This window comes from Rhinolophus ferrumequinum, chromosome 5, assembly GCF_004115265.2.
Source record: "Rhinolophus ferrumequinum isolate MPI-CBG mRhiFer1 chromosome 5, mRhiFer1_v1.p, whole genome shotgun sequence".
Taxonomy (NCBI): domain Eukaryota; kingdom Metazoa; phylum Chordata; class Mammalia; order Chiroptera; family Rhinolophidae; genus Rhinolophus; species Rhinolophus ferrumequinum.
The window spans coordinates 84,128,736-84,155,564 of NC_046288.1; the positions used below are offsets into that span (position 1 = coordinate 84,128,736).

Here is a 26,829-nt window from a genome sequence, read left to right on the forward strand (position 1 = left end):
TCTGGAATCTTTGCTCCCAACATGCTGGTAACATATCTCTGGCAACCACTCTGAGCCTCAGTTTCTGCAGTGATAACACAGGACAGGTATCACAGGATGGTTATGAGGACCACACATGGAGCAGACACAGCCCAGGGGCCCCGGTGACATTGGCAAGGGCCCCACAGTCTGGGGGATAGACCTTTGCCTTCATCTCCAAACCACAGCTCTCAGACTCTGGACAAGGCCAAAGAAGAGGGTTTGCAAACTGCCTGAGCCTTGTGTCACTCCCTGGGCTAATACACAGTCCTAAACGCATCCCACAATCACCTTGTGAAAAGTGTGCTACGTTCATTTGATTTCGTGCATTTAAAGCAGCATTGGCTACATGTACACTTTTAAATGGGCCACAGTTTTCTGTCTCTGCTGTTGTATCCGGGAGCCAGCTCTCACTGGCCACGCTGGAATTCAGGCACCTGGCGCATAGTACGCGCTCAATCTGTTACTACTGCAATAGCAAGTATAATGACTCTGCAGTCGGGGGCCAGAGTGGTGGGTAGAAGGTGGCCCGAGTTTTGTCCAAGGGTCCAACCACCTGTTACAGAGACCATACGTCTCGCGAAGGAACACGAAGCCTGCTGGCCGGGTCAGGGCCGGGCCTTGGCCAGCCCAACGGGGCGGGGCCGGGCCATGATGGGGCGGGGCTGGGGTCCGAGTCCGCTCAGAAACTTTCCCTGTTGGACCCGCCCCTCCGGCGCCCTCTGCCCGGCGGCGCCCGGGAAATGTCGGCGGCAGCCTGGCGAGGCGCGCCGTGATTGGCGGAGGTGCACAGTGATTGGCAGGCGTGCTGGCCGCTCAGTGGGCAGAGCCGGCGCCGCGTACTCCGGGCCGAGTCTGTGGGCCTCACTCGCCGGCTCCAGCTACAGCCAGCGTCTCCCTCTTGTCCCGCTTCCCTTCCGCCCCGGCGAATCCTTCTCCTCCAGAGCAACTTTGCGGCGATCCGGGAGGCCCGAGGGCGTGCGGCCCGCTCAGAGGCGAGTGAGTACTTAGGGACAGGGGACGGCCGTGCGGGGGACGGGAAAGAGTCCCGGGAGCGCCGGGAGGCGCCGCCCGCCTCGGGCCTCAGTTTCCCCATATGAGCGGATGAGCAGCTCGTCCCAACGCCCCATCCCACCCTGAAAGTTCCCCAGAAGTTGGAGGGCCAGGATCCCGCCCGCTCCGCGACCTCACGGTGACCGATATCTGGATGGGGTCTTCCTCGGGGGTGAGCGCCCCCTCGGCTCCAGAGCCCTGGGGCACTCGCGCCCCGACCACTGTTAACACTCGTGAGTCTCTCCACGAAACCCCCTTGCGGGTGGAAAACAGACCCGACAGGAAGGCGGCTTGTGGCGCGAGGGGCCCGGTGTGTGGCAAGGGGCGCCCCCTCCTCATAGCAACGGTCCCGAGTTGCCCCGTCATGGCCCTTCCCCCGCGGCTCTCGGCGGGACCCAGGGCCGCCCTCAGTGCCTGCTGGAAGGCGCCTGGGCCCCCAGGTGGGGGCTGGTGGGTAATGGGGGTTCAGTCGCCCAGTGGGGACCAGGCTCGCCTGAGTGGCAGCCTCTGGATCAGGCTGCAGAGCTCGCAGCCCACTTAGAATCTGTGTGGCAGTAACCTTCCCCCTGGGGCTCCTCCTGGGGGGTGGGGGATTGGGGGTAATGGCAGCCCCTACACCCTGGCTGATGTAAACCTGGGCCCTCGGGAACGTTAATTTCTGTTTTGACAGATGGAATTTTTCTGGGGAATCTGACCCACCCCTTTTGGGCGTGATGGGGCGTCCTCCACCTATTTTTGGTAGTTGATGTTAAGAAATTCCAAGGAATTAACATTTGTGCGATATTTAATCCTTTTAGTCGCCTTTGGGGTAGGAATTGTCACCCCATTTCACATGAGGAAGATGAGGCATGCTGGGGTTTGGTGACCTGCGCAGGCAAGCAGCAGCCCCACCTCTCCTTACCTTGGACAGTGACCCTTGGCGTTCAGCCCATTTATAAAGGGCTTTCCCTTCTGCAGGGATCCATCACTGCCCTGGGCGCTGGCCGCCTGACCTCCCGGCAGCCCCGGGGGGGGGGGGGGGGGGGGGGAGCTGTGCTGGAAGCCCAGAAGCCACACTTGCCAGTGTCCCCTCCTGTGATTCTCATGAGAGACCCTCAGCGTCTGACCAGGGATTTTGATAGAGGTTCTTTTGTGCCGATGGACCTTTGACTGCACACAGAAAAGGTTGCTGGGAGACCACACCTCACCTTCCTTCCCAGGATGGAAGAGTATGTGGCCGGGCTCCCCTCTCAGGCCTCCACCGCCCCTTGCAGGCCTTACGGACTGGTCACAGAGGGGAACCCCCCAGTCCTGGCACACCGGAATGCCTGTGCTGCAGGACAGAGGACAGAGAGCAAGCCCTGGTCCCCGACGGTGTCCATAAAACACACCCTCATGGAGAAGGAATTTTATGCTTTGTACGAGTCCCTCTCCTCTCCCACGTGCCCACCTCAGAAAGTGGCACCACCACCATGGCCCCTAGCAAACCCAGCCACCCTCTTCTTCCCCACTCCTCATAGTCCGTTGGTGACGCTCCTGTCCCTCCTGGCTCCAGAGCTGTGTTCACATGCCTGCGCTGGCCAGGCCTCCCCTTTCCCTGGATGGCCACCCAGCCCCTTCCGTGGTCCCCCGTCATGTCCCCACACAGCCCTGATGGTTCTTTAACTGCCATTTCCCTGTGTACCACCATCCTGCACCTCCTTTTGGTGCTAAGCCTGCACTGGTTCAGGCCCTCGGGACCTGCCCCCGACACCACTCAGCCTCTTTTCTCATTGCTGTGTCCCCTCCCTCGAGGTCACTTCTTCGCCTCCTGCTCCTTGCTGGCCCCACTGCTGGCTCCATCTCCCTCTGCTGCCATTTCTCTGGGGCAGTCCCTGCTGGAATGCCTACACACCTCCTTTCCTCCCTGTCCACCCTCGCCTGGCTCTAACCTTCTGCTCCTGAAGGCTTAGTCAGGCCTTTCTTCCAGAATCCTTCCCCTGCCCCTTTCCCACAGCTCAGCGAGGAGGCCTCCGTTCTGTGCTTGCAGCCTCAGGTCTGTCCGGGTGTTGTTCTTCCCATCCAGACTGAGTTCTCAAAGGCTGGCCCTAGGAGTCCCCTGTGGGCAGGGAGGTCCTGCACAGAGCAGGTGCCAGGTGTACAGTGGGAGCTCGGCCACTGGGGAGACACTGGCTGGCCATGATCAATGCCTGGGGCATTCCCAACTTGACTCGCGCTTTGTTCCTGTGAACTTGGCACTTGGGGAGAGCCAGAATGTTCCTCAGTCTGGCCGTTAATACTCTGGGGCAAAAATAGGTACCTGGGAGCCTCCAAGGTCCTTGTGCCCTTGTCTTGAGGAGCAGCCCTTGGGAACCCCTGGGCCTGCTCCCTTAGGGATTGGTCACAGATGGCTTTTTAACATTTTGTTGTAATTCCAAGAACCTTGCACATTCATTATAGAAAATTAGGGAAATACATTTAGAAAAGGAATAAAATAAAACCACCCGTCCCTCTACCCAGAGATAGTCAGTATTACCATTTTGGAGCCATTTTCTTCCATCTCTTTCTGCAGTTAAACTTTGTTTTCATCCCAAATAGATTGGAGCTAATATGTCATGCTGCTTTAAACCCTGCTTACCAGTGTTACACACACAGTTTCCTTGTCTTTAAACATTCATACGCAAGCTCACGGTTAACAGCTGTATAGTGTAGCACCACCATGTGGGGGGACAGTAGCAGTCATAACTGCCCTCTCCGGACGGTCGGTGCTGGAAAGGACAGCTGTGACGGACTCCAGGAAGAGGCCTCTGCAAGAGACAGGTGTGGCGGTCAGCAGTTGCACGTGGACGTGGAGGGACAGCACGTTTTGGGAGTGAGTGGGCCAGGGACGAGGAGGTGTAGTGGGGGTCGGGTTGCAGAGGCCTGCGGGGCCCCGTCCTTGAGAGACTCCTTTTTCAGGAACTCACGGGGTTTTTATGGATTGGAATTCCAGCTCCTACACGGAGCTGTGTGGCCTTGAGCATGAATCTCTCCTTCCTGGTCCAGGGTTTCCTTGTCTGTGAAATGGAGTGAAAGATAAGCCAGCTACAACACCAGGATAATACTACCTACCTGGCAAGCCAAATGCGGAACCCCGGGAAAATCTGTGGGAAGTGCTGGGAACATGTTTGTCCTCGTTATGAGTGACCTAGGCGCTCTGGCCTAAGTCAGCCCCCATTCAGGCAAGCTGCCCTCTGCCATTCCAGGAAGGTGGCACTTGAGTCTGGGGGCAGTGGGAGCCACTGGAGATGGCAAGGTAGGATGGGGCCCCCATGGTTCGAAGTCCTGCCTTTTTTTGCCATCTCAGGTTGGCCGCTGACTTGCCTGTGCCCGGGTGGCGTATGCCAAGTCACTGCTGACTTCTTGCCCACAGCGGCTGTGTGCTCACTTTCATCTTCACGCAGCTAAAGAGGAGTTTTGCAGAAGTGGCCTGTTTGTTTGGTTCCCAGAAGCCTGGAGTTTGGAAGCAGCACCGAGCACTGCTTTGATTTCCAGGCAGTCACGTGACTGGGCTGTGCTTTTGTTTTGCACCCGGGGGGGCTCAGTCCCTCTGAGGAAGGAACGTCCAGATTGAAATCTCCAGTGTTCTTTGGGACACAGCTCAGATGTTTGAGACCCACTTGTAGCTGGCGACAGGATAGACGTAGTTGGGTACTCCTGGAACTCATGTCTGGTGCCTGGGGCCACCTCCCTCTTCCTGTGACAGCAGTCGTCAGAAACGTGTGTCAGGCACCTACCCCATCCAGCAGGCTGGGTGCGTGGAGCTGGGTGTGCGTAGATGTCTGGGACCCTCACCCCTCTCATGCCCCTCGTGGTCTCTAGTCCTCACAGTGCCCCCGAGTGTGGGGCAATTGTCCCGATTTTCAGTTGAGGAGACTGGGGTGCAGAGAGGGCCATGACCTACTCAGGACCACACAGCTGGTGGGGACAGAGCCACGGGCAGGGTCTGTCAGGTTAGGTTTGGGACCAGCCTCTCCCTGCTCTCACTCAGTGTCCCCGTCTCATTGAGGAGGAAGGACGTGGCCTTGAGTCTGGAGAGAGTCACGGGATCCTTTAGGAATCCGAGGAAGAGCCTCACAGCATCCCCACACAGGGCACACGTGGTCCCGACAATGTCGGGGGCTTGTGTCCCCCGAAGCCCAACCGCACTCAGGTTCAGCTTTCAGCCCAGAGCCTGCGACCGTGGCTGCCCTACTGCGTCAGTGGGTTGTTAAACAGCACGTACAGCCCCTTTGTTGGCGAATGGAGCCCTTTCCCCTGGTCATGAGACGGTCAGAGAACCTGCATGCTCTAGCCTGTTCCCGCCTCTGTCCCGAGACACCAGTACACGGTTACATCGCTGCTTTTCGGTTCTAGTATCTGGTAACATTCGCCTTCTGAGCTTTGGTCCTGTGGTTCCAGCCCGGTGTGGAGGGCTTTGGAATTGGGCAGATCTGACTACATCCGGCCCCCACCACTGTGGTCGTCCCCTTCTGCTCCGTCTGGGGGGTTCCGGGGGTACGCCCTCCCTGGCCTCTCTCCAGCTTCTGGTGTCTGGTGGTCCTTGGGTTGTAGCTACCGCCCTCTAGTCTCTGCCTTCGTTCCGCCTTCTCCTCTCTGGGTCTCTGTGTGTCTCCCTCCTCTTTTAAGGACACCAGTGACCTAACCCAGGATGATCTCATTTCAAGATCTTGAATTACATCAGCAAAGCCCCCCTTTTCCAAATCAGGTCACCCTCCAGATTTGGGGTAGACTTGCCATGTGGAGGCCGCCACGCAGCCCGGCACAGCCAGGCAGGGTGCTCAGGGCTCTGCATGTGCGACACCTTGCTGACCCTCACTGCAGCCCGTCCTCCCCGCTGCTCAGATAAGAGGCAGGGACTCGAGGCCTCAGACGTGACGGCCCGAGCTGCTGCCTGCTGGGCCTGCTGAGCCGGATGGCCCTGAATGCGATTCCCCCCTCGATTTCCGTCTGTAACATGGGGAAGAAATTGCGGGCGCTGCTGTGAGGTTGAATGAGATCACACAGAGAATGCTGGGCAGCCCCCGCCCTGTTGCGCTTTGCAGTCCCCTCGCCTTCCCAAAAACTAGAGGCCAAGCAGGCGGGCTTGGCCGGGGCTGGGGCGTCTGACCGGCAGCTTTTCTCACCGCAGGATGGACTCCAGCGCGCCTTCTGCGAGCACACAGCCTCCACCACCACCGCAGCCCCAAGCCCGCTCCCGGCTCAACGCCACTGCCTCCCTGGAGCAGGAGAAGAGTGGGGCACCCCAAGCTCCCGGACCCCACGTTGGACCTGGAGCAGACGTGGGAGACACAGCTGCCCCAGCGGTGCCCCAGGCCCCACGTGCCAGAAGCCGAGAAAGAGTGGATGGAACGGGTAAGGGGACAGGGCCTGGGGGGCCAACTGTCCTTGGCCCAGGCCAGGGCTATCCTGGGGGGCAGGGCGAATACCCGCGTCTTGCCACGTGGTCCTCCTGCGGGCGTGCCCTGCGGCTCAGCACTACCTGCTCCACCCTGCACGGAGGGCCTCGCCCCCAAGGTCCTTGCTTCACTTATAATCAGATGGCTCTAGCTCCGACCAGCTCACACTCAGGGCTGGTGGGCAGTTCTACCAGGTCCTGTGAAGGGACAGCAAGGCCTCCCCTCACGCAGCTCTGGTTCCGCCCTGCGCTCAGGAAGCCTGTGTCATCTCCTGTCCACCATGGCCACTCCTCAGGGGCCATTTGGTCAGGCAACTCTGCTTGCTCTGGGGGCCCCAAGTGGCCACTTCCCTCCGGGCCAGCTGCCAGGCCCAGGTCTCTGCTGCCCTCTGAACCACTGTCTTCCATCCCCAGGCTGGGCTGCTAAGGGCTGTCCCTCCCCCCAATCCATTCTTGGGCCCCCTCTGGTTTCTGCTCCCCCAGACCTTCCAGGAGGCACTTTCTGGGGCAGAGGCAAGATGGTGTGAGGACCCAGGTAGGATGGGGCAGCTGGTTGTGGTGCTGGCCACTGGGCTGACATTGGGGGAGGGTCACTAGGGTTTGGACCATCCTCTATCCACCTGCTGCTCACTGCGCATGGCCTTTTGCTGGCCCTGAGTGGCCTTGACAGCTCAGATGAGTCAGACCTGTCCCCACAGAGTCCACCGTCTTGTAGGGAGCGGAGGGAAGCATGGGGTCTGGGGAGCATTGAGGTGGCCCTGGCGCTGGGGGCTAGAGAGCCTGCTTTCTGGGAAGAGGGTGCCTGAGCAAGAATTAGCCTGGGAGGAGCGGGCAAGGGCTATAGGGAAGAAATGGCCTCGCCTGGGGTGCTCTTGGGGTTGTGAGAGCCCCAGACCTCCCAGGTGACAGGGTGGTGATGGAGAAGGAGTCAAGGGTGACAGTGTGTCTGGCCTGAGACTGAGATACTCCAGGAGGGAGAGACATTCATTCCCACCCAGGGGCTGTCGTGGCTGGAAAGTTCATGCCTCACTGTGTTTCCTGGACACTTGCAGGGGAGGAGCCCCGGCCTCTGGCTGTGATGTTTGGGGAAAACATAGCTAGTGCCCGTTTGCTTTCTGGTCATCTACCCAGCGCTTTGGAGTACACCCCGTCTGTCTTCCACTCCCAGCAACCAACCTTGTGAAGAAAGGCCCGTGAGCTCCGATTACAGAACGAGCCTGCTCCTGGCCCTGCTCGGAGCAGCAGGTCCAAAAGCTCTGTGGGTGGTAAAAGTCCCATTACTTCTCTTCCTGAGTTACCGCCCACTCCTCCCTGCACACAGAGACCATTCCATGTGCTCCAGATCTGCCCCCACGTTTCCCCACCTCCCTTTGCCACGTGGGACCCTCTGCTCAAAATATGCCATCACCATCACCACCTGTTGAAATCCTACCCGGCTCTTAGGACACTACCGCCTTTTATACTTTCTGACTTCAACCCACGGCAAGAATACACATGCCGTCATCACCTGGTGTATACGCCCACGTGTGCACACGCACACTCACACGGTCGGGAAGGATGGAAATTTCCAAAACTAAACTTCTCCTTGTGGTGTGTGCTGAAGTCTTGCTAGTCTCCTTCTGTCCCTTGTATTTAAAAATAAATACTGCTTGCGGCCAGTTCAATTTGACCTTAGTGGGTGGAAACTTGCAGTGTGCAAAGCGCTGTCTGTGGTTTGGTTCCAGTGCTAGTCTCCTTGAGCTTTTCTTACCTGGGACTCCCAGAGCACATGTCTGTCCACCCAAACAGTTTAGTTATTGAGTGATGGGGCCCTGAGGGGTCCGGGAAGGACCAGAGTTCGGCTGATGTGTGGCTTGGCTGGTGGCCTTGAGCTGTGTGCCCTCGAGGGGGTCGGGAGGCCTCACCACGCCTGTTTCTGCATCTGTAAAATGGGCACAATCATACTGACTGACCATGTGGCGTTCGCGGGGGCTTGCGCCCGTGCTGGGACCGTGTGCACTGAGCATGTGCAGAAGCGTGCTGGGGTCAGCGTGCAGTGGTGACGCGAGGCCCTCACCCCTGTGGGTGTCTGCACGCTGGCTCAGAGGGCGTCTGTACCTTGAACTGCAATGCTTGATGTGCTTCCTGAATGTCACCAAGCGCGCTCCCGGTCCCCTGGCTCATTCACTGAGGTCCTATTCAGACCCCTTGGAGGCTTCACTTTGTACTTCACCTTGTGAGTCTTATGACCCCCATTAAGTTTCTTATTGGTGACTGGTCTTGATGTCAGCTCAGAGGGTGTGTGACTGCTTTTAGGAGCTTCCGTGTATGTGTGTGTGTCAGAGTTCTTCTCTCCTCCCAGGGAGGCTTATGCTACAAACGACGTGTGCGAGCACATGTATGTGTCGGGGTATGCTTTCTTTTATCTGCTCCACCACCTTGGGGCGGAACCCTGTGACTGCTCTCCTGTTCTCAAGCGGAGTTGTGACGGGGCCACCTTTTCCCCCAGGTGGTCTGTGTGAGTTAAGGAAGGCCTGGCCCCTCACTGCCACCTGTTCACACCTCACCTCCCCTCTCTCCAGCTCACCCAGCCTTTGTCGTGTTGCTTTTCTTCTAGAGGTGAGCGTTGCCTAAGGTGATTCCCCCAAGTCAGCAAGACGCCCCAGGCAGAGGCCCCGGACCCGTAATGAACACCTGCTGTGGGTACCATTGTCCTCGGCCCAGGCGACCCCTCACCGTAGTCTGGGAGGGTAGCTCTGTTGTTATCCCCATTTACAGCTGAGGAAACTGAGGCACAGATTTGTCCAAGTGACCAGCTGCTGAGTGATGGGCGCACAGGTGACACGTGTCTTCTGTCCTATACCTGCGCCTCCCAGCAGAGCCTCAGGGACCTCCGGGCTCTGGGTGCAGCAGCCGAGGCGCCCCGTGCAGTTCACGCTGGGCTAGCGCCCAGCTTGGTTCTTCTGGTCTCAGTCTCCTTCAAAGGACTCCACATTCTCCTCTTTGTCTCCAAGCCTCTGGGCAGGCCAGGGCCTGACCCTGGAATCTCAGCCCAGCCACAGATACCTCCCGGCCACAGGGCACAGAGACCCGGGCTGGGAACTGCTTGGTTTCAATCTGGCTGATGCAAAACAGCCCTGGGAGGACGGAGTCAAGACTGTAAGTTTCAGATAAGAAGAGTCAGGAAACATGTGGTTTCTGTTTGGCTTCTGTCCTCGAGGGGAGGGGTGGGGAAGGAGGCAGGGGAGGAGAGGGAAGAACAGGTCCCATGTCCTGGCTGTGCTATGTCACTTTCTCAGCTGTCTGAGTTGTCACTGGCCACTGATGTGGACTCAGAAGGCCCCGCCCTGCAGGTCCTACACAACTCAGGCAGCATCTGCCCGCTAGTGGCTTTTCGGGTCAGTTTCAATTAGTTAGCTCACCTGTCCATCCAGCAAAGGTGTAATGAGCGTCAGTTAGGCACCAGTAGGTTACAACAAGAGCGAGTATTAGCACTCTCCATGCCAGACTCCACTTCAGTTGACTCACTTCACTGATACTTTTCAGATAAGAAAACCCCATGGAAGAGGTTTGAACAGACTGTGAGTCCCTGCTTGCCCACTGAGACGGGCTGCCCGTGACAGCCATGACTGACAATGGAAGGCTGGCATGTGCCCCGTGCCTTGGGTCACTAAGAGTCCTGTGTGGTAGACATAAAGCAGTGCACTGCGCATGACAAAGCAGAGACGGCTGGGATTTGAGCCCCCAGAGTCCTCTGGGGCCACAGAAGGCAGGAGGCTCAGGCCTGCCCTCCAGAGGCCCTGGGCTAGAGAGAAACCAGTGCACGAGTAACTGTGTCCTAGGGGGTGAGCATTGTGCAGGGCCTGTGGTCTATGAGATGCCCCTCCTGCCAGCCTCGGTGGGTCACAGCAGGTGGATGCCAGCCTGCAGGACTGCTGAATCCCTGAGGCGTCCCAGCTTCAGAGCAGGCCAGAGCTTGCTCAGGCAGCCGCAGGGCCGCAGCCAGGGATGCTGGCTGGAACCCGTGGGGGAGGGTGCCGCCTGCCTGGAAGCGTTCACCCCAGCCCTGACCAAGGGCCGGCCCAGCCGGTGCAGGAGACAGTGGACAGGACAGGCAGGGCCCCGCTCTCTAAGAGGGGAGCTGCTGGGTGAGTAGAGGAAGAAGAGCCTGACTGTGAGTGTGTTGGACGTCAGAGCCTCTGAGGCTGGTGAAGCCCTGGGCAGGAGTCAAGCATCAGCCAGGCCCAGCAGGGCCTCGAGGGAGAAGATAAGGAGAGTGGGTGTTCTCGGGAGTGCTAGAGGGTTTAACTCAGAAGAACGACATCATCTGTTACAGTAAAGACGAAGCCACCCTGACCACTGTGTGGAGATGACACAGAGGGTCAGGGCATGTGAGAGATGAGGTGGCAACTGAGGGGGTGGGTGGAGAGGGAGCAGAGGGACCCAGAGTGACTTCAGGTCTGGCTGGAGCTGCCGGGTAGGTGGTGGCGCGGTTTGCCAGTGGGGTTCAGAGATTGGTCCTGGACGGTGTGTGTGGAGACCAAGGAGGTTCCTTGTGTACTGAGCTGCACTGCCCAACGCAGTGCTGGAAGCTGGAGGGTGCAGCTGGGTCAGACCGACTGCAGGCTGTGGGAGCTGGAGAGGCTGTGGGAGCTGGAGAGGCTGTGGGAGCTGGAGAGGCCGTGGGAGCAGGAGAGGCCGTGGGAGCTGGGAGAGGCTGTGGGAGCTGGAGAGGCTGTGGGAGCAGGAGAGGCCGTGGGAGCTGGAGAGGCTGTGGGAGCTGGAGAGGCTGTGGGAGCAGGAGAGGCCGTGGGAGCTGGGAGAGGCACTGTCCCAGGTGATGGCCTGTGCCTGGCGTGCTCCTCACCTCGATAGCACATGAGAAAATGGCGGGTCCTTTGCCAGCTCAGTGTGGCTTGAAAGCTTTCGAGTGCAAGGGATCATGGGAGGTAAATCATGTCACAGAGAGGGGGTGTGGTTCTCCATGGATCCCAGCAGATGTGAGGAGACCTGCCCAAGGCCACGCAGCGCCAACTACTGCTGTTTTGTGATTGATGGAAGGCTTTCAAAAATGCATCAGGACCTTTTTAGTTGCAAGTAACACAGAAACCCCATGTAAATTGATACAAATGAAAAAACAGGGTGACGGGGGATTTATTAGTCCCATGTTAGTCCCATGTGTCTGTAGTCTAGATGTGCTGGCTTTACACATGGCTGGACGCAGGGGCTGAGATGACATGATCAGGAATCTTGTCCCCCGCCCCACTCTGCTTTCCCATGTGCCTTCACTCTCAGGTGGGCTCTCCCCATGGGCAGCCCTCCCAGACTCCAAGCTGGTGCCCGGCCGCCGAGACCAGCAGAAGGAGGAAGTCCAGTTCCCAGCAGTTGAGCACAAACCCCACTGTCCTGACTTGAGTCTGTCCGTCCCTGAACCAAGTGCTGTTGGTCAGGGTGGTGGAGCCCTCTGACGGGCCAGGAGGGCTTGCTGCCCCCACCCTGCAGTGTGGGTGAGGGGCAATGCCACCAGACCTTGAGGTCTGAGAGTGGGGGAGGGTGGGTCCCCAAAAGGGACATCAGGTCTAGTATCAGAAAAAGCCAGGGATGGAGGTCAGGCCTCAAGGACCACGTATGTGTGTTCTATGGTCTGTGGTGTCTGCACTGACCCAGCCAACTTCTGGCCGTGTTCCTTTTGGTGTTGAGCGGTGAGCCCCCTGGGTTTGCCCCCGACCTGTGTGAGGGCTCCTACTTTGTGGAAAAAGCCACATGCTGTGAGCCCCACGTTTGAGTGATTATAGAACTACCTACCAGTGCCGAATGGAAACCGCAATAATGAAAGTCCAGTGTTTGTTTCAAAGAGAGTCTGTATATTGGGGAGACTTCTTCAAATGTCAGGTTATGAATAACTTCTGTGAAAATTAATCATGGACTATAATAATCTTTTTAGCCAACAGATGTATGCTTAAATCTTCTAGATTCTGATTTAAAAAAACAAAAAGGAAAGAGTATGGGTTTATGAATCGGGCGTTGAGCTGGGAAGTGCAACATCAGCAGGGAAGGGTCCCGTTTTGTGAACGCGACTCTCGACCAATTACCGAATGCAATGTTTTGTTCTTCGTGAGCCATCCTGTTGCATAGATGTTAACCATGGGGCTGAAAATGGCTCTTGTAGGTAAGGCAGCACCTTGATGCTGAAGGTGGATTCACACGCAGGTCAGACAGCCCGCATGCACACTCCCTCCCTCTGAGCCCACAGGAGGGACCCTGGCTTGGAGCCTGCAGGCTTTGCGTTCTCCCATTCTCTTAAGTCTGAGCCCTCGGCCAGAAAGTACATTCCAGGGCCCAGGGGGTGTGACAGCATCCAGAGAGAGAACTGACCTTGATAACTCGGGAAGCACTGAGGCCCAGGGCCCCTGGGGAAGGGGCATTCGTCCTGGGCCCTGAAGCCATCCTCAGTGAGGAAGCCCAGTCTGAACTTTGCAGGGAGAGGTGTCACCGTGTTTGTGAGCTGTCCACCAGGAGGGCCACGGTGCCTGTGCCTGACCTGGGAGGTCTCCTGAAGACTCCTCCTCCCCTTGGAGCTGTCCCCAGCCCCCCGGGCCTTTCTCCAAACTGGATGCACTCCTCTACCTTCGATCCTTGAAGGCTGTGTCACCTTAGGCTACGGCCCCTGCTGCCTCCTCCTGGAGTCCCGTGTCCTGTGGACTCGGGCTCCATAAACGCAGGGCCAGCAGCATTCACTGCTGCAGAGCAGGCTCTGAGTCTGGCGGGAGGCCTGGGTGAGCGGACAGCAAAGGCTGGTCGTCGGGCGCTGTTAATGGGGACTGTTCTTGTTTCATTTAATTCTGCCATCTGTTTCCATCCAGAGAGTGAGTCTGTTAGTTTCTAATAAGCACCTACTATGTGGTCGGCAGTGCCCCAGCCACACCCCATGTGTCCTTGGAGGCGTCTTGCTACCTGCCGAGGTGGGGTGTGGCGGTGGGTGGAGGCAAGGTGTAGTGTCAGGCTTAGGCCCCGAGTAGTGGGTAAAAATATGAATTTTTCAGAAACTTTGTATTGTTATGCTACCCACTGCCGGTGAGGTTACAGTGACATTACTGCAGTTACATGATGCTTTTGTCAGTGGGCCTCACTTTTTAGAAAGTAAAATACAGCACAAGCCATGTGACGTTTGGACCCTTGGGCCTAGAAATTCACCTGAAGAACCTATGCTAGGAGAATAACCCCCAAAAGAAAACATGTATACCCAGAAGGGCTCGTGGCACCATTTTATAAAACTAAGGAGTATTGGGCAGAACCAAGCGGCTGGACAGAAGTCAGGAGAGTCCCAGCGTCCTGAGTGTGTCCCCTCAGTGGGATTTCTGAGCCAATTTCACTACACATCAGCGTGCGAAATTGGTTATAACCCACTAGTATAAGTAAATATCTCAAAATGCATGCGCACCGATTATGACTTCCAGACACTGAGTGTATAGACTACAATCTTAGAAAACACGAATTTGGTTGGTTTACTGGGATGCTGGACGTTGGGGCTTTCAAACCTGAGCCTCGGGTCTTTCTACAGCCGCAGTCCAAGCTGCAGTGAGCTGAGGGGCGATGGTGGGACTCGGGTCTGGGCCCCTCATCCTTCCCGAGACGCCCACCAAAGAGACTGGGCTGCTGCCGGCCCCGGGCCCCCACAGGAGTCTGCTGTCCTTGCTCCATCATGGGGGGGAGCTTTGTGGGGTCTTCTCTCTGCATCGTCTCTCACACCCCTGACCTGCATTTTCACATGAGAAGCTGCTCCAGGCCCAAAGCCCATTCCTGCCATGCTCTCCACTCCTGACAAGTGACAAGGACTAGCTTCGCGACATTCTGCTTGTTTTTCCCGCGTTAAAGGGCCTGTGAAGGGAGACGTGGACACCCCCTTTGAAGAAGTCCTGGAGAAGGCCAAGGCCGGGGACCCCAAAGCGCAGACGGAGGTGAGGACCCTGGCGTCTGGTGGGAGGCGCAGGCTGGGCCCCCAGCACCCCTGGCGTGGCCAAGAGCTCCTCGGCTGTGTGAACGGGGAGCTGCACGCCCGGCCCTGTTTGCTGTGTTTCCTTGTTTGCAGGGTCATTTCCCGCCCACCAGCCCCTCCTGTCCCTTGTCCCCGTCACCCCTGTGGGAGCAGCCGCTCCTGTCCCTTGTCCCCGTCACCCCTGTGGGAGCAGCTGCTCTTGTCCCTTGTCCCTGTCACCCGGGCTCGGGCACCACCGCCTCCATGACGCCGGCCCTGCTCCCTGCCTGTCCTCGGTGCCCCACCCCCACTGTCGTCTCCACTGTGGACGGGGTGCAGACCCTCCTCACGGTCTTGTGAGGAGCAAGCCCCCTGAGGGTCCGACAGGCCCAACCTACACACACTTGTGGGACCCCATTCCTGCCACCTTTCTTCTTGGCCTGGGTGACAGAGGGGATGAGCGGAGGCGGCTTGTCTGGGAGCATGGGGAGTGAGAGGGTCCCAGACGCCCAAGGTTGCTGGGCTTTGGGGAGCAGGTCAGGCGCCAAGATGTGGTAGGAGCCCCACTTCTCGCAGAGGCCGCTGCCGAGCGTGGCTTAAGGGCGTCTCATTTGCAGGTGGGGAAGCACTACCTGCAGCTGGCCAGCGACAGGGACGAAGAGCTCAACAACTGCATGGCCGTGGACTGGCTGGTCCTGGCCGCCAAGCAGGGCCGGCGCGAGGCCGTCAAGCTCCTTCGCCGGTGCCTGGCGGACAGAAAAGGTGGGTCTGGGCCAGAGGGATACAGTGCTGCTTGCTACAGTACAACTAAAATGATAACAACAGGAAAACCTAATGCTGGTGACACCGTTGAGAAATAAATACAATTTCCGTGCTGCCAGTGGCTCTGTCATTTAGACAGTGTTTCTGGAGCACACATGACATGGGACATTTAACCGAGGAAGCCATTTTCACTCTTTAGCTTGTGTTGGTGTGTACAAGTAGGTACCTTCTGGGTTCTCATCTGAATTGGTGGGTAGCTCCTGAGCCAGGGGAGGTCCGCTTCGTCCTGGCAGAGCTGGAGAGCATGAAGGCGAGGGCCTGCTCAGACACACTGGCTGCCAGGCCGGGCAGGGCGGGGCGGGGCTTGGGGGCTGTGAGGTGTCGGCTGGCCATGGGCGATGACGTACCACGTTATCCTGCCCACGGGAAGTGGCTGGCCCCTGGTGTCAGGCTGTGTCTCCCACCTGCAGAGTGGGTGCCGGCCAGGACTTGGGCCAGATGTTCTTTCTTGCCCTGGTGACCAGAGGTGCCTGTAAAGCCTCTAGCATGAGTCCCTTCTCAGACCACCTCAGGCAGAGTGGCACTAACAGCTTCCAGGCCCCTAATGCCCCCGTCTCTCAGGCATCACTTTCGAGAACGAGCAGGAGGTGAAGCAGCTGTCGTCCGAGACCGACCTAGAGCGGGCCGTGCGCAAAGCGGCCCTCGTCATGTACTGGAAGCTCAACCCCAAGAAGAAGAAGCAGATGGCCGTGTCCGAGCTGCTGGAGAATGTTGGCCAGGTCAACGAGCACGGTACACGGCCCTCTGGTGGGCAGCTTGGGCCTTTCTGCTGGAATTCCCTATGGGAGCCTAAGTAGGGGCCCACAGGGACCTTCTTGTAGGGATATCATGGGTCTACTATAAGGCCTAGGGATTCCCTTCCTTGGGCTCAGGTGGTGGTGCCCTCAAAAGGCATGCTTGATGTGGCAGAGCTGGGGCCACCCCCTGTGGACCCCCAGAAACCCCCTCCTGCTTCCCCTCCCTGCCTGCTGTCACTCTCTGCCCTGCTGTCCAGCTCCCGCCTGCCCTGCCCTGCAAAGGCACACCTCAGTGGGTGGCACACAGGAGTAGCTCAGGGACTGCTTACCCACCTGGGCTGTGGCCAGGGGATGGGTGTTGACAAAGGACAGGATACTTCAATCCTGGCTGTGTTCATTCATTGAACAGACTCCAGCACCAGGGCTGGGGACATGGGAAAGGCCTGGTCCTTTCCCAGGGGCACTCACAGGCTTTTCCAGGGGAAAATCACACCCAGGGGCAAAGCCAGCAAAAGACTGGGGGACAGGTTATACTGACCAGACAGCACGCTGTGTCCAGAGGGGCTGGGAGTGACCTGCAGGGCGTGGAGTCACCCTAGTGGGTGGAGGCCAGAGGTGGCCGTCCAGAGGAGCGGCCCTTGCAGTACCCATCACGGGGTACGTGGAGGCCCCAGGCCCTGGGGTCCCCGGAGTTCAGGGACACCCCCTAGGAGTATGATGTGGGCTGCAAAGCATGAGGGGACAGTCAGCCTGCCTTGATCCTCAATCCACTCTGTCCCCACAGATGGAGGGGCACAGCCAGGCCCTGTCCCCAAGTCACTGCAGAAGCAGAGGCGGGTGCTGGAGCGCCTGGTCAGTAGTGAATGTGAGTATGGCCGCCAGTCCTCTGCCTGCCACAGCGTTGGCCATGCCGTTACACCCACCACACTGGGCACTGCGTCCACTCCTTCCTGCAGAGTCCAGGCCGGGGCCCCGCAGGGTCTCGGAGGCATGATGGGTTTCAGTGCATTCCGCGTGGGGCTGTGGTTTGGGTGTCAGTTCATGGCTCTGTGACCTGGACCCTCCCCACTGGGAGTGTACGCTGTAGCAGGAGACTGACACGGGTGGAGCGTGGCAGCATGACAGTCCCTGCTGTACAGAGAATCGCGGGAGTGTGAGCATATCCGGGGTACCTGAGCCAGTCAGCAAGGGTGTGGAGGCAGCTAGCCGGTGCAGGAAGAGCGAGAGGTGGGGCGCCCAGCAGGGGCTGTAGGAAGTAGTGATGTAGGGCAGAGCTTAGTGGGGGGTGGGATGGAGGTTTGGGAGCTCACGAAGCTGGGGTGCCTTTGGGACATCCACTGGAAGAGACTTTCAACTCCTGTAGGTGCAGCTGCACACCGCGTGGGTGGACTCTAGGTCTCAGGGCCCCGGGCTCCCATCCCAGAGGAGACACAGGTCCCCCCTCCCGGCTCTGCCACCACTCTTCATGTGACATCAAGCCCGTCTCGTTTTTCTGTCTGGGTGTCAGTCTCCCCTCTTACACATTAGAGGGCCAAAGGACCCCACCAGTCCTCAGGGATTCTCTTGCATCAGAGGTTGGGGACACTGTACAGAGGGGACGCACATCCCCCTTCCTGCTGGGCTGGAGTCTGGAAAATGTCAGAGCTGTGGTGACAAATCGACTCCTGGCCGTCTGGAGGCCATGGGCAGATGGGCACAGACTGTGCCTTGTCCCATTCGGGGCACAGCAGTGTGTCTCCACTGTCCTTGCTGCCACATTACACATCCTGAGTGTTGTCGCATGGTTTTCCTGTCTTCAGCACTCTGGACATGGGAGCCACCCCGGGACCCGTCCTTAGAGCCCACCTCTGTCCACAGCACCGTCTCAGTGGCCAGTCTCATGGCATCAGATGCCACCCACAGCTCCACATACAGCCCTCACTAGGCCACTCAGCCCCATGTGGCCACCCCGCCACTGCCAACCATGCAGCCCTGCCCCAGCCCTTGTAGTGACCACTGCATCCCGGGTGCTATCCTTGACTCCTTCCGACCCCCAAAATCAGTGAGCACCCCCTTCTCCAAGCCCCGCCCTGCCCCGCCTGGTGGTGCTCACTGCGATCTGGACACTATTTGTTTCCTTTGTTGTCTCTGCTTGTTTGCTGCGTTCTGTGATCAGCTCGTCATGTCCCCAGCGCCTGGAACACAGCCCCCACCCCCGCAGGAGGCCTCAGAAAGCACCTGGTCATGGCAGAACAGGCGAGGCTGGGCCAGCCATGTGTCTGGCAACCCGTTCACAGTTGTGACGCTGTGTTCGTTCACTCCCGCACCTCCTGGGCACGCTGTCGCCGGCCAGGGGAGCACGCCATGTGGACGTGGCTCTTGGGGCACACCCCGCCTCATTGGGCATGACGCCCCATATACTGAGAGCCCAGACTTGGGCACATGCTGGGCTTGTTCCCCTATTGCAAGCGTTTCCCAGGGCTCAGGAAAGGGCCCAGCACGTAGGAGGCTCTCGGTGGAGACGTGTTGAATGGAGGGGTCGCCATGTGGCTGGGCTGCTGGGCAGCTGTCACCAGCACTGTGAGAAGCCAGGGCTGAGGGAGAGAAGGTGGCAGAGAGGCACTGGCAGGGAAAGTGGTGAAAGGGCTGGCATTGGAGCTGGGTTTGGGGACAGCAGACCCTGGGCATGAGGAGCTAAAAGGGAGGGATGCTTTGGGGAGGGATGGCATGTCACCAGGGTGACACTCTGCCTTTGTCCTCCCCACCAGCCTGTCCTTGCCCACCTGCCCAGGACAGAGGCGGGTTCTCAGCCCCTGTCTCAGCTTGGCCCAGCCACCGTCCCTGCCCTGCCCGTCCCCCGGGGTGACAGTGTGCTTGGAGTGTGGACTGACCCTATGCCATTCTCCCTTGTGCTGTAGCCAAGAACTACATAGCACTGGATGACTTCGTGGAGATCACCAAGAAGTACGCCAAGGGTATCATTCCCACCAACCTGTTCCTGGAGGACGATGACGATGACGAGCTGGCAGGCAAGAGCCCCGAGGACCTGCCCCTGCGCCTGAAGGTGAGATGGCCGCGGAGGCCCTGCCCCAGGGCGCCCAGCTGCCCTTCCTGCACTGCCTGGGAAGGGCTGGGGGGAGGCCCTCGCCCAGCACGGGAGCCTCCTGGGACTCACCCTGCAAGGACGTGTCCTCGTAAAGGGTCGCTTTCACACGTCCTCAGGCTCCGAAACCCTGGGCGCCGTTGGGGACGGGCGCGCTCAGTGGGTGGCATGAGCATGGGCACCTTTCTTGTGTCTTTCTCCACAAAACGCCATGTGGGGCGCAGGGTGCCAGGCACTGGAGTCCGACTTTCGTTTAGACTTTGTCATTCCGACAAATTGTCCTTTTACAGTACAGAACGGAGGTTAGCTCCTCAAAGACGCCCTCCCCCCAAAACAGTGCTGGTGCTCAGGAGACCGGCAGGATCCTGCAGGGGACGCCTACACACCCGGATCTGTGGGGTCTTGGGTTGAAAGCTGATGGGTGGGGAGGGATTGGCTAGAGTGGCGAGGAGGTGACCATACGCCGGTCTGAAGGAAGGAAGCATACTGTTGCCGCTGCTGTCGGCCAGCCAGCAGCAGCAGGTGGCAGAGAATGAGCGAGGAGCAAGCAGCTCATGAGGAAAGCCAGGAGTGGTGGTCAGGTGTGACAGCTTTTGTTTCCTCGGCCATGTGATTGAGACTTGTGGTGCAGACGTGCAATGTGGCCACACTGCCCTCTCACACATTTACCCCAGTTCAGCTCACGGGGCAGAATTAGTTGGGCCCATAGCTCACTTTGCAGAGAATGCCAGGGTTTCCAGAAGTTTGGCTGCCCAATCCAGACAGGGCCATCCACACAGGGCCCTCTGGGCAGTTAATCTTCACTCCACAGCCCAGGCGGTGGTCGTCCACAAGCCCAGTTGACTGGGACGTGTGTGACGCCCCGCGGTGTGGTAGAGGACAGGTGACTGCTCAGCCCCGCCGTGAGCATGGAGGGGACAGGATTTTTGCTGAAATCCCCATGTTGGAGGCAGCTCAGTGTCAGCACCGTGCTGGGAGCCTGGACATGGCGCTCAGGCCAGGACACACTCCCAAAGGGAGGCAGACGCAGAACGAGTGCTACGGGACACACCGTGGCCCAGAGCGGCAGGCATGACGGCCACGCTCAGGACCAAGGAGCTCAGTGAGCGTCCCCAGAGGACAGCTAGCATGTCCAAGGAGACGGTTCTGAGATGCAGGGCCAGGATGGCCGAGGAACTTGACCAAAGGAGGTCATGACTAATATGGAAAGTCCACACGGAGGCAGGCCTGGGCTAAGCGTTCACAGAGAGATGCTGTTAGTTTTTATTACTAATGTGAGAGGAGGAAGGTGGGGTGCTTCCCATGGTTATTGTAACTCCCCAAATGCCAGTGAGGCTCAAAGGTGAAAGGGAAAGTTGGAGAAGATCCACAGGTGGCCCTGGCTCCAGTGTCCGTGTTTGTTCCCACATAATTGCAAGTAATGCCAGCTTTCAGAAGCATCCCGGTTTGGACAGTAAATTATGTCACCCTCCTTATGGGTGATGAGCGTGGTGCTATAAAATAGCAGAAAGTCATTTTTGGGAAAGAGATTTAAAATGTTCTGGTAAGAAATAAACAAGGCTCTGTGTTTCCTTTCAGTGTTGAAAAGTGTCAGAGCACTTTGATTCCTTACAGGTTTTTCTCATTAAAAGTCGTTTGCAGAAGAGAGATAATGAATCATAGCAGGCGTCTCCTAAACCAAAAGCTGTTCCAGCTTTTAATAGCCTTTCAGAGAACAGAGAAAGGGAAGCGTGCTCTTGGGGGGTCTTCTGCCCCTGAAGTGACAGATGACAGGCACCTGTTTGTGAGCTAACACGACTCCCACAGAATGTTCCAGACTCCAAGCACTTCTCGAGTCTTTCATGACAGATGAGAACCTCTTGAAAGTAAATGCAGTAACATTTTAAAATCCTAACCATTTTTACATGAAATCACTGGAAAGCCCAACATGTGAACGTGCACGGTCAGGGTTGCGCAGACCCGAGTCTAGAGTGATTCGCCTCGACCTGGTTAGTTCCTAGTGGGCTCCCTGGGCAGCAGCCAGGATGTAACATTCTGGTTTTTTGGTTTCTCTTGTCAGCGGAAGGGCTGATGACCTCAGGCCTGGCCAGAGCGCTCTTTACTGTCCTTTCATAGAACTTGATTCCCTTTTTAAAAATCTCTTCCCTGGGCAAAGAAGAGTTTGTTTTAATTTGTTTGGACTTTCTCTACGGAGAATGTTTTTAGTCTCACAATTCGGTGGGGCTGCAAGGAGTAGGGCTTAGGTGGGAGCTCCAAGGGGCAGAGTTGGGACCTTCCAAGGAGACCACCCCTGTCCTAGAGGCCAGGCACCTCAGACATGCTGTTCTAGAAGTTTCATTGTCTCTTAAAAGTCCTCTCAACTATGTGATTGTGTGGCCTCAACAAAAACAACGCATGAATGGCTCTTAACATTAGGATAGGATTTCAGATTAATGGTAAGATGCCAGCTACTCGGGCACCTCCAGGTGGGCTCCCTCGAGGCCGCCGGTGCTGGTTGGGAGAGAATGATGGTGACCAGTAGCAGCTCTGGGGCGCCTTTTGTCTGCCCTGCAGTTTTGAGGCCCAACTCCTCAAGGACCAGCTGCAGGCCACGGCTGACGCACACATCGGCTCACTCGTGGTTGTTGATTTTTAGCCTGCTGGTCCGGCTCCGTGCTGAAGGGGCCCCTCACAGAGGAAGCGTGGAGCAGGTCCGTTCTCACAGACGCTTGTATGCTCTCTGGCAAGCGTCAGAAACCCCCACCAAGGCTAACCCTGCGGTGTCAGGTGCTCCCGCCTGCCCATGTCACACAGGTGTGCTCGTGTGCCCACTGCTACGGAGGGCTGCTGACCCCAGACAGCTGGGATGACCATCAGCTGGTTTCAGCGTTTGCTCATTGTGTCGCTTACCACACAGCGAGAAGGTGGGCTGTCACAAATATACAGAGTACACGTGTGTGCAGCTAGACAGCCTCCCTTCTGAGCCCACCGCCATCTGCGGAGAACTCACACACCTGGCTGCTCCCAGCTGTCCTGGTCGCCCTAAGTCGATAGCCAAAGCCCTTGGGCAGATGACAGTCCCGTCCCAGTGGTGTCACTCTGTTATGCTCGCCCAGGACCCCTCCTCCTCAGGCCTCCAGTGGGGTGGGCAGCGGGTCTGTCCCAAGGGTGGAGGGGGTACTGCCTGCCTCCCCAGGACGCTGATGGAGGCTCCGTCAGGCAGCCCTTCAGAAGGGCTCTGGGCGCAGCCAGGCTTCCCTGCCCCAAACATGGGCAGTCCCTGCTGGACCCACTGCCCGGTGTGATCTGATCCAGGCTCTCGCCCCTCCAGACACACCCAGACCTCTGCCCTCCTCCCCGCCACACTGTGTGGCCACTGCCCATGGCCACGTTCTCATGTCACCCCCTCCAGCCTCTCTCCCATCTCCCCCCGAACCTTGGCAGGGAATTCGATGCACAAAACGAGGTGGGTGTGGGGGTCCGCCCTCAGTGGCAGAATCGCCTCCCCACCGTCCGGAGGCTGCTCCCCAAATCACCTCCCCATAGCCCTTCATTCATCCTTCGCTACGGTCAAGGCCAAGGGTTACTGCTGCCCTTTGCACTGGGTGTAGGTTGGGGGAGAGGGCCCCGTGGCGGGGAAGGGGCTGCCTTTGAAGGTGGTCGTGTGGGCTTGTGTGTCTGTCCCACGCAGTATGGGCTGGGTGGGTGGGTGTGCACTGGGGTGTATGGTGGCAGGCGGCTGGTTCCTAGGGTCTCCTGACACGTCACAATTGAATCGTCTCCATTCAGTAAAGGTGGGCTGCGCCCTGCCCTTCATGTGCGCACGGAACTCTCTTTCCTGGAGTCTCTGCTCCCATTGCCCCTTCTGGGCCTGTGAGGCCCCAGTTCCTGTCCCTCTGAGTGGATGGGGAGCCAAGGTGTGGGATGTGAAGTCCTTGCCTCAGGGAGATGAGACACAAGCCGGGCTCCCACACCGGCAGCCCAGGGAGCTGTGGTCTCTATAGCACGAGGCCCCATGGAGACGGGGGAGGGAGCAGGCGGGTTGCCCCTGGCACTGGAGGTGTCGTAGGGAGACCAGCACATGTGAGTCTGGAAACCGTGGCAGAAGGTCAGCAGTCAGGCACGGGCTCCAGGGGCCCAGACGAGGCAGCCAGGACCCACAGGATTGGGTGGAAGTGAGGGAAGGTTTGTAGGGAGCATGGGGAGGACGCTCCCGCTTAGAGAGGGCATTACGGGTGGAAGGGCCGCTGGGACAGAGGGCCCAGCAGTGGGCAAACAGGAGGGTGTGTTGTCACTCGCCCAGGGACTAATGAGATGACAGCGAGCAGGCCTCCTGTCCAGGCTGCAGCGCCGTCTTCATCTCCTCCCACCGCTTGTCCCCCAGGTGGTCAAGTTCCCCTTGCACGCCATCATGGAAATCAAAGAGTACCTGATCGAGATGGCCTCCAGGGCCGGCATGCACTGGCTGTCCACCATCGTCCCCACCCACCACATCAACGCCCTCATCTTCTTCTTCATCATCAGCAACCTGACCATCGACTTCTTCGCCTTCTTCGTCCCCCTCGTCGTCTTCTACCTGTCCTTCATCTCCATGGTGATCTGCACCCTCAAGGTTTTCCAGGACAGCAAGGCCTGGGAGAGCTTCCACACCCTCACGGGCCTGCTGCAGCGCTTCGAGCCCAACCTGGACGTGGAGCAGGCCGAGGGGAACTTCAGCTGGAACCACCTGGAGCCCTACCTCCACTTCCTGCTGTCCGTCGTCTTTGTCATCTTCTCCTTCCCCATCGCCAGCAAGGACTGCATGCCCTGCTCGGAGCTGGCCATCGTGTGCGTCTTCTTCACCGTCACCAGCTACATGAGCTTGAGCACGTCTGCCGAGCCCTACACCCGGAGGGCCCTGGTGACCGAGGTGGCCGCCGGCCTGCTTTCCCTCCTGCCCAGCCTGCCCTTCGACTGCCACTCCCTGAAGCTCCTGGGCCAGACCTTCCTCACCGTGCCCATCGGCCGCCTCCTTCTCCTAAATGTCAGCATCCCCTGCCTGCTCTACGTCTACCTGCTCTTCCTCTTCTTCCGCATGGCCCAGCTGCGGAATTTCAAGGGCACCTACTGCTACCTGGTCCCCTACCTGGTCTGCTTCATGTGGTGCGAGCTCTCCGTGGTCATCCTGCTCGAGTCCACCGGCCTGGGGCTGGTCCGCGCGTCCATCGGCTATTTCCTCTTCCTCTTCGCTCTCCCCATCCTGGTGGCCGGCCTGGCGCTGATGGGCCTGGTGCAGTTTGCCCGCTGGTTCGTGTCCCTGGAGCTCACCAAGATCACTGTCACCTTGGGGGTCTGCAGTGTCCCCCTGCTGTTCCGCTGGTGGACCAAGGCCAACTTCTCGGTGATGCAGATGGTGAAGTCCCTGACCCGGAGCTCCCTCGTCAAGCTCATCCTGGTGTGGATCTCGGCCATCGTGCTGTTCTGCTGGTTCTACGTGTACCGGTCAGAGGGCATGAAGGTCTACAACTCCACGCTGACCTGGCAGCAGTACGGCTTCCTGTGCGGCCCGCGGGCCTGGAAGGAGACCAACATGGCACGCACCCAGATCCTGTGCAGCCACCTGGAGGGTCACAGGGTCACGTGGACGGGCCGCTTCAAGTACGTGCGGGTGACGGATATCGACAACAGCGCCGAGTCGGCCGTCAACATGCTCCCGTTCGCCATGGGCGACTGGATGCGCTGCCTGTACGGCGAGGCCTACCCCGCCTGCAGCCCCGGCGGCGCGCCCACGGCCGAGGAGGAGCTCTGCCGCCTCAAGCTGCTGGCCAAGCACCCCTGCCACATCAAGAGGTTCGACCGCTACAAGTTCGAGATCACAGTGGGCATGCCCTTCAGCGCCAACGGCACCCGCGGCCCGGAGGAGGACGACGTCACCAAGGACATCGTGCTGCGGGCCAGCAACGAGTTCAAGGACGTGCTGCTCAGCCTGCGCCACGGCAGCCTCATCGAATTCAGCACCGTCCTCGAGGGCCGCCTGGGCAGCAAGTGGCCCGTCTTCGAGCTCAAGGCCATCAGCTGCCTCAACTGCCTGACCCAGCTGTCGCCCGCCCGGCGGCACGTGAAGGTGGAACAGGACTGGCGCAGCACCGTGCACGGTGCCGTGAAGTTCGCCTTCGACTTCTTCTTCTTCCCGTTCCTGTCGGCCGTGTGAGGACATGTCCCCAGCCGGAGGAGGGGTCGGGGCACGTCACTGTCAGGCCCTCCCCTCCGGCTGGCCACCCAGCCGGATGATGCAACACTAACACTGAGTGTGTGCATGTGTGTGCGCTCGCGTGTGCAAACGCAGGGCTTCGGGGACCGCCCGTCGTGTGCAGTCTGCTCACCTCCACGAATGGCTGACTGCTTTAGCTCTGTCACTCGGAATGCCCGGCGTCGTGGGAAACTGCATGCACAGCCCTGCTGCCCCAGTGTCCCAGCCTTTCCGAGTGAAGCCGGTGTGCCTGGCTGAACAGGATTCCTGCGTCCTGAAAAGTTCTTTGCGGTGACATCCTCCCTCCTTTCCCATCCCCCTCCAAGCACTCCCAGCCCCTCACTTACTTCTGTGTTGGATTTGTCTTTTGAATGTGCTGCTGTGTAAACGCAATGACAGTACTTCTTATTTATTTGGTTGCTGCTAAGCCTTGACCGCTGGTTGCCAATCCTGGGGGGCTGTGCACAGCTGCCGGGGCTGTCATGTGGTCAAGGCCCTACTTGATTCTTTCAGGATTGGAGGCCGGGAGAAGCGGCAGCCCTGGGCACAGCGTGTCCACACTGAGCGCTGGGGCCGCAGCTGGCCTCGTGCTTGTCTAGTGGGTGGTGGGTGAGTGTGTGCGGGGCTCGCCTGAATCCGCTGGGACTAGGAAATAGAACCTGGGCCGTCCCTTCCAGTACTTAGAAAAGTTGGCCGTGTTCAGTAACGGAGAGCAGACAGTCAAGGTCCTAATGCAGTTGAAATAAAACCTTTGATGAAATCTGTCCTTTTCTCTTCTGTTTAAAAGAAGTCCTTTCCTGTACGCACCTGAGAATCAACAGGTGTCCACACTTGTACTGAATTAAATACAAGTGCAGTTTGAGTTACTCCCAGAATTGACAGTCCCAGTAGTTGACAAGCCACCTGCCAGTGAGCGGACCCAGCACCACCCTCAGGCTGGGGGCCCCTGCGTTTTTGGCCACGACTGCCCAGCTGTCCACTGAGGTCTAACTACCTGTGAAATACGCATGGTCACCATTATTCGAGTGAAACTCAAATCGCTGATGAAATAGTACCTACGTCGTTATTCACGGTTTAACAGCTGCCACTGGTTCAGCAGTATGTTTGTGAAACCATATCCTGTGTTCAGTGACAGACAGCTTGGTCCTATTTATCCTTCTGCCTGGTCGGGTCTGCCTGCAATCCCACATCCTATGTACCAGGAAGCGCTCAAGGGAGGTACCATGACAACCCCAAACCACTGGAGAGAAAACAGGCTCAGGGAGAAGGTCACAGAAAATACTAGTAGCAGAACCAGGACTGACCGAGATCTGCCTGTCCCCCGTCCCCTGGGCCACCATGCTTCACTCCGCAGGCACCCTGGCAGAGCCGTCTGCTTCGGCCAGCAGGCAGCTAATCTCTCTGGGATTGCCCTGGATTGGGGCTGAACCCCAGGTTCCACTGCCTCCATCACAAACCCTTGTGTGACCAGGAGCCGTTCAGACCGTATCCCTGGGCCTTGGTGTGCCCATCTGTGAAATGAGAAGTCTGGGCTCCGTCAGTGGTTCTCAAACCTTAGTA

At 58.4% G+C, this 26,829-nt stretch overlaps 1 protein-coding gene across 1 annotated transcript; it reads left to right on the top strand.

Annotated features, from left to right (window-relative positions):
- Positions 1-855: 855 nt before the first annotated feature.
- Positions 856-26,027, top strand: WFS1 (wolframin ER transmembrane glycoprotein). The gene is made up of 8 exons (XM_033106316.1): positions 856-1,017; positions 6,200-6,423; positions 14,321-14,403; positions 15,038-15,182; positions 15,804-15,974; positions 16,764-16,844; positions 18,877-19,022; positions 23,425-26,027. Exons 2-8 carry the CDS (start codon positions 6,201-6,203, stop codon positions 25,228-25,230), a joined length of 2,655 nt encoding a protein of 884 aa, XP_032962207.1. The 5' UTR covers positions 856-1,017; position 6,200; the 3' UTR covers positions 25,231-26,027.
- Positions 26,028-26,829: the final 802 nt, after the last annotated feature.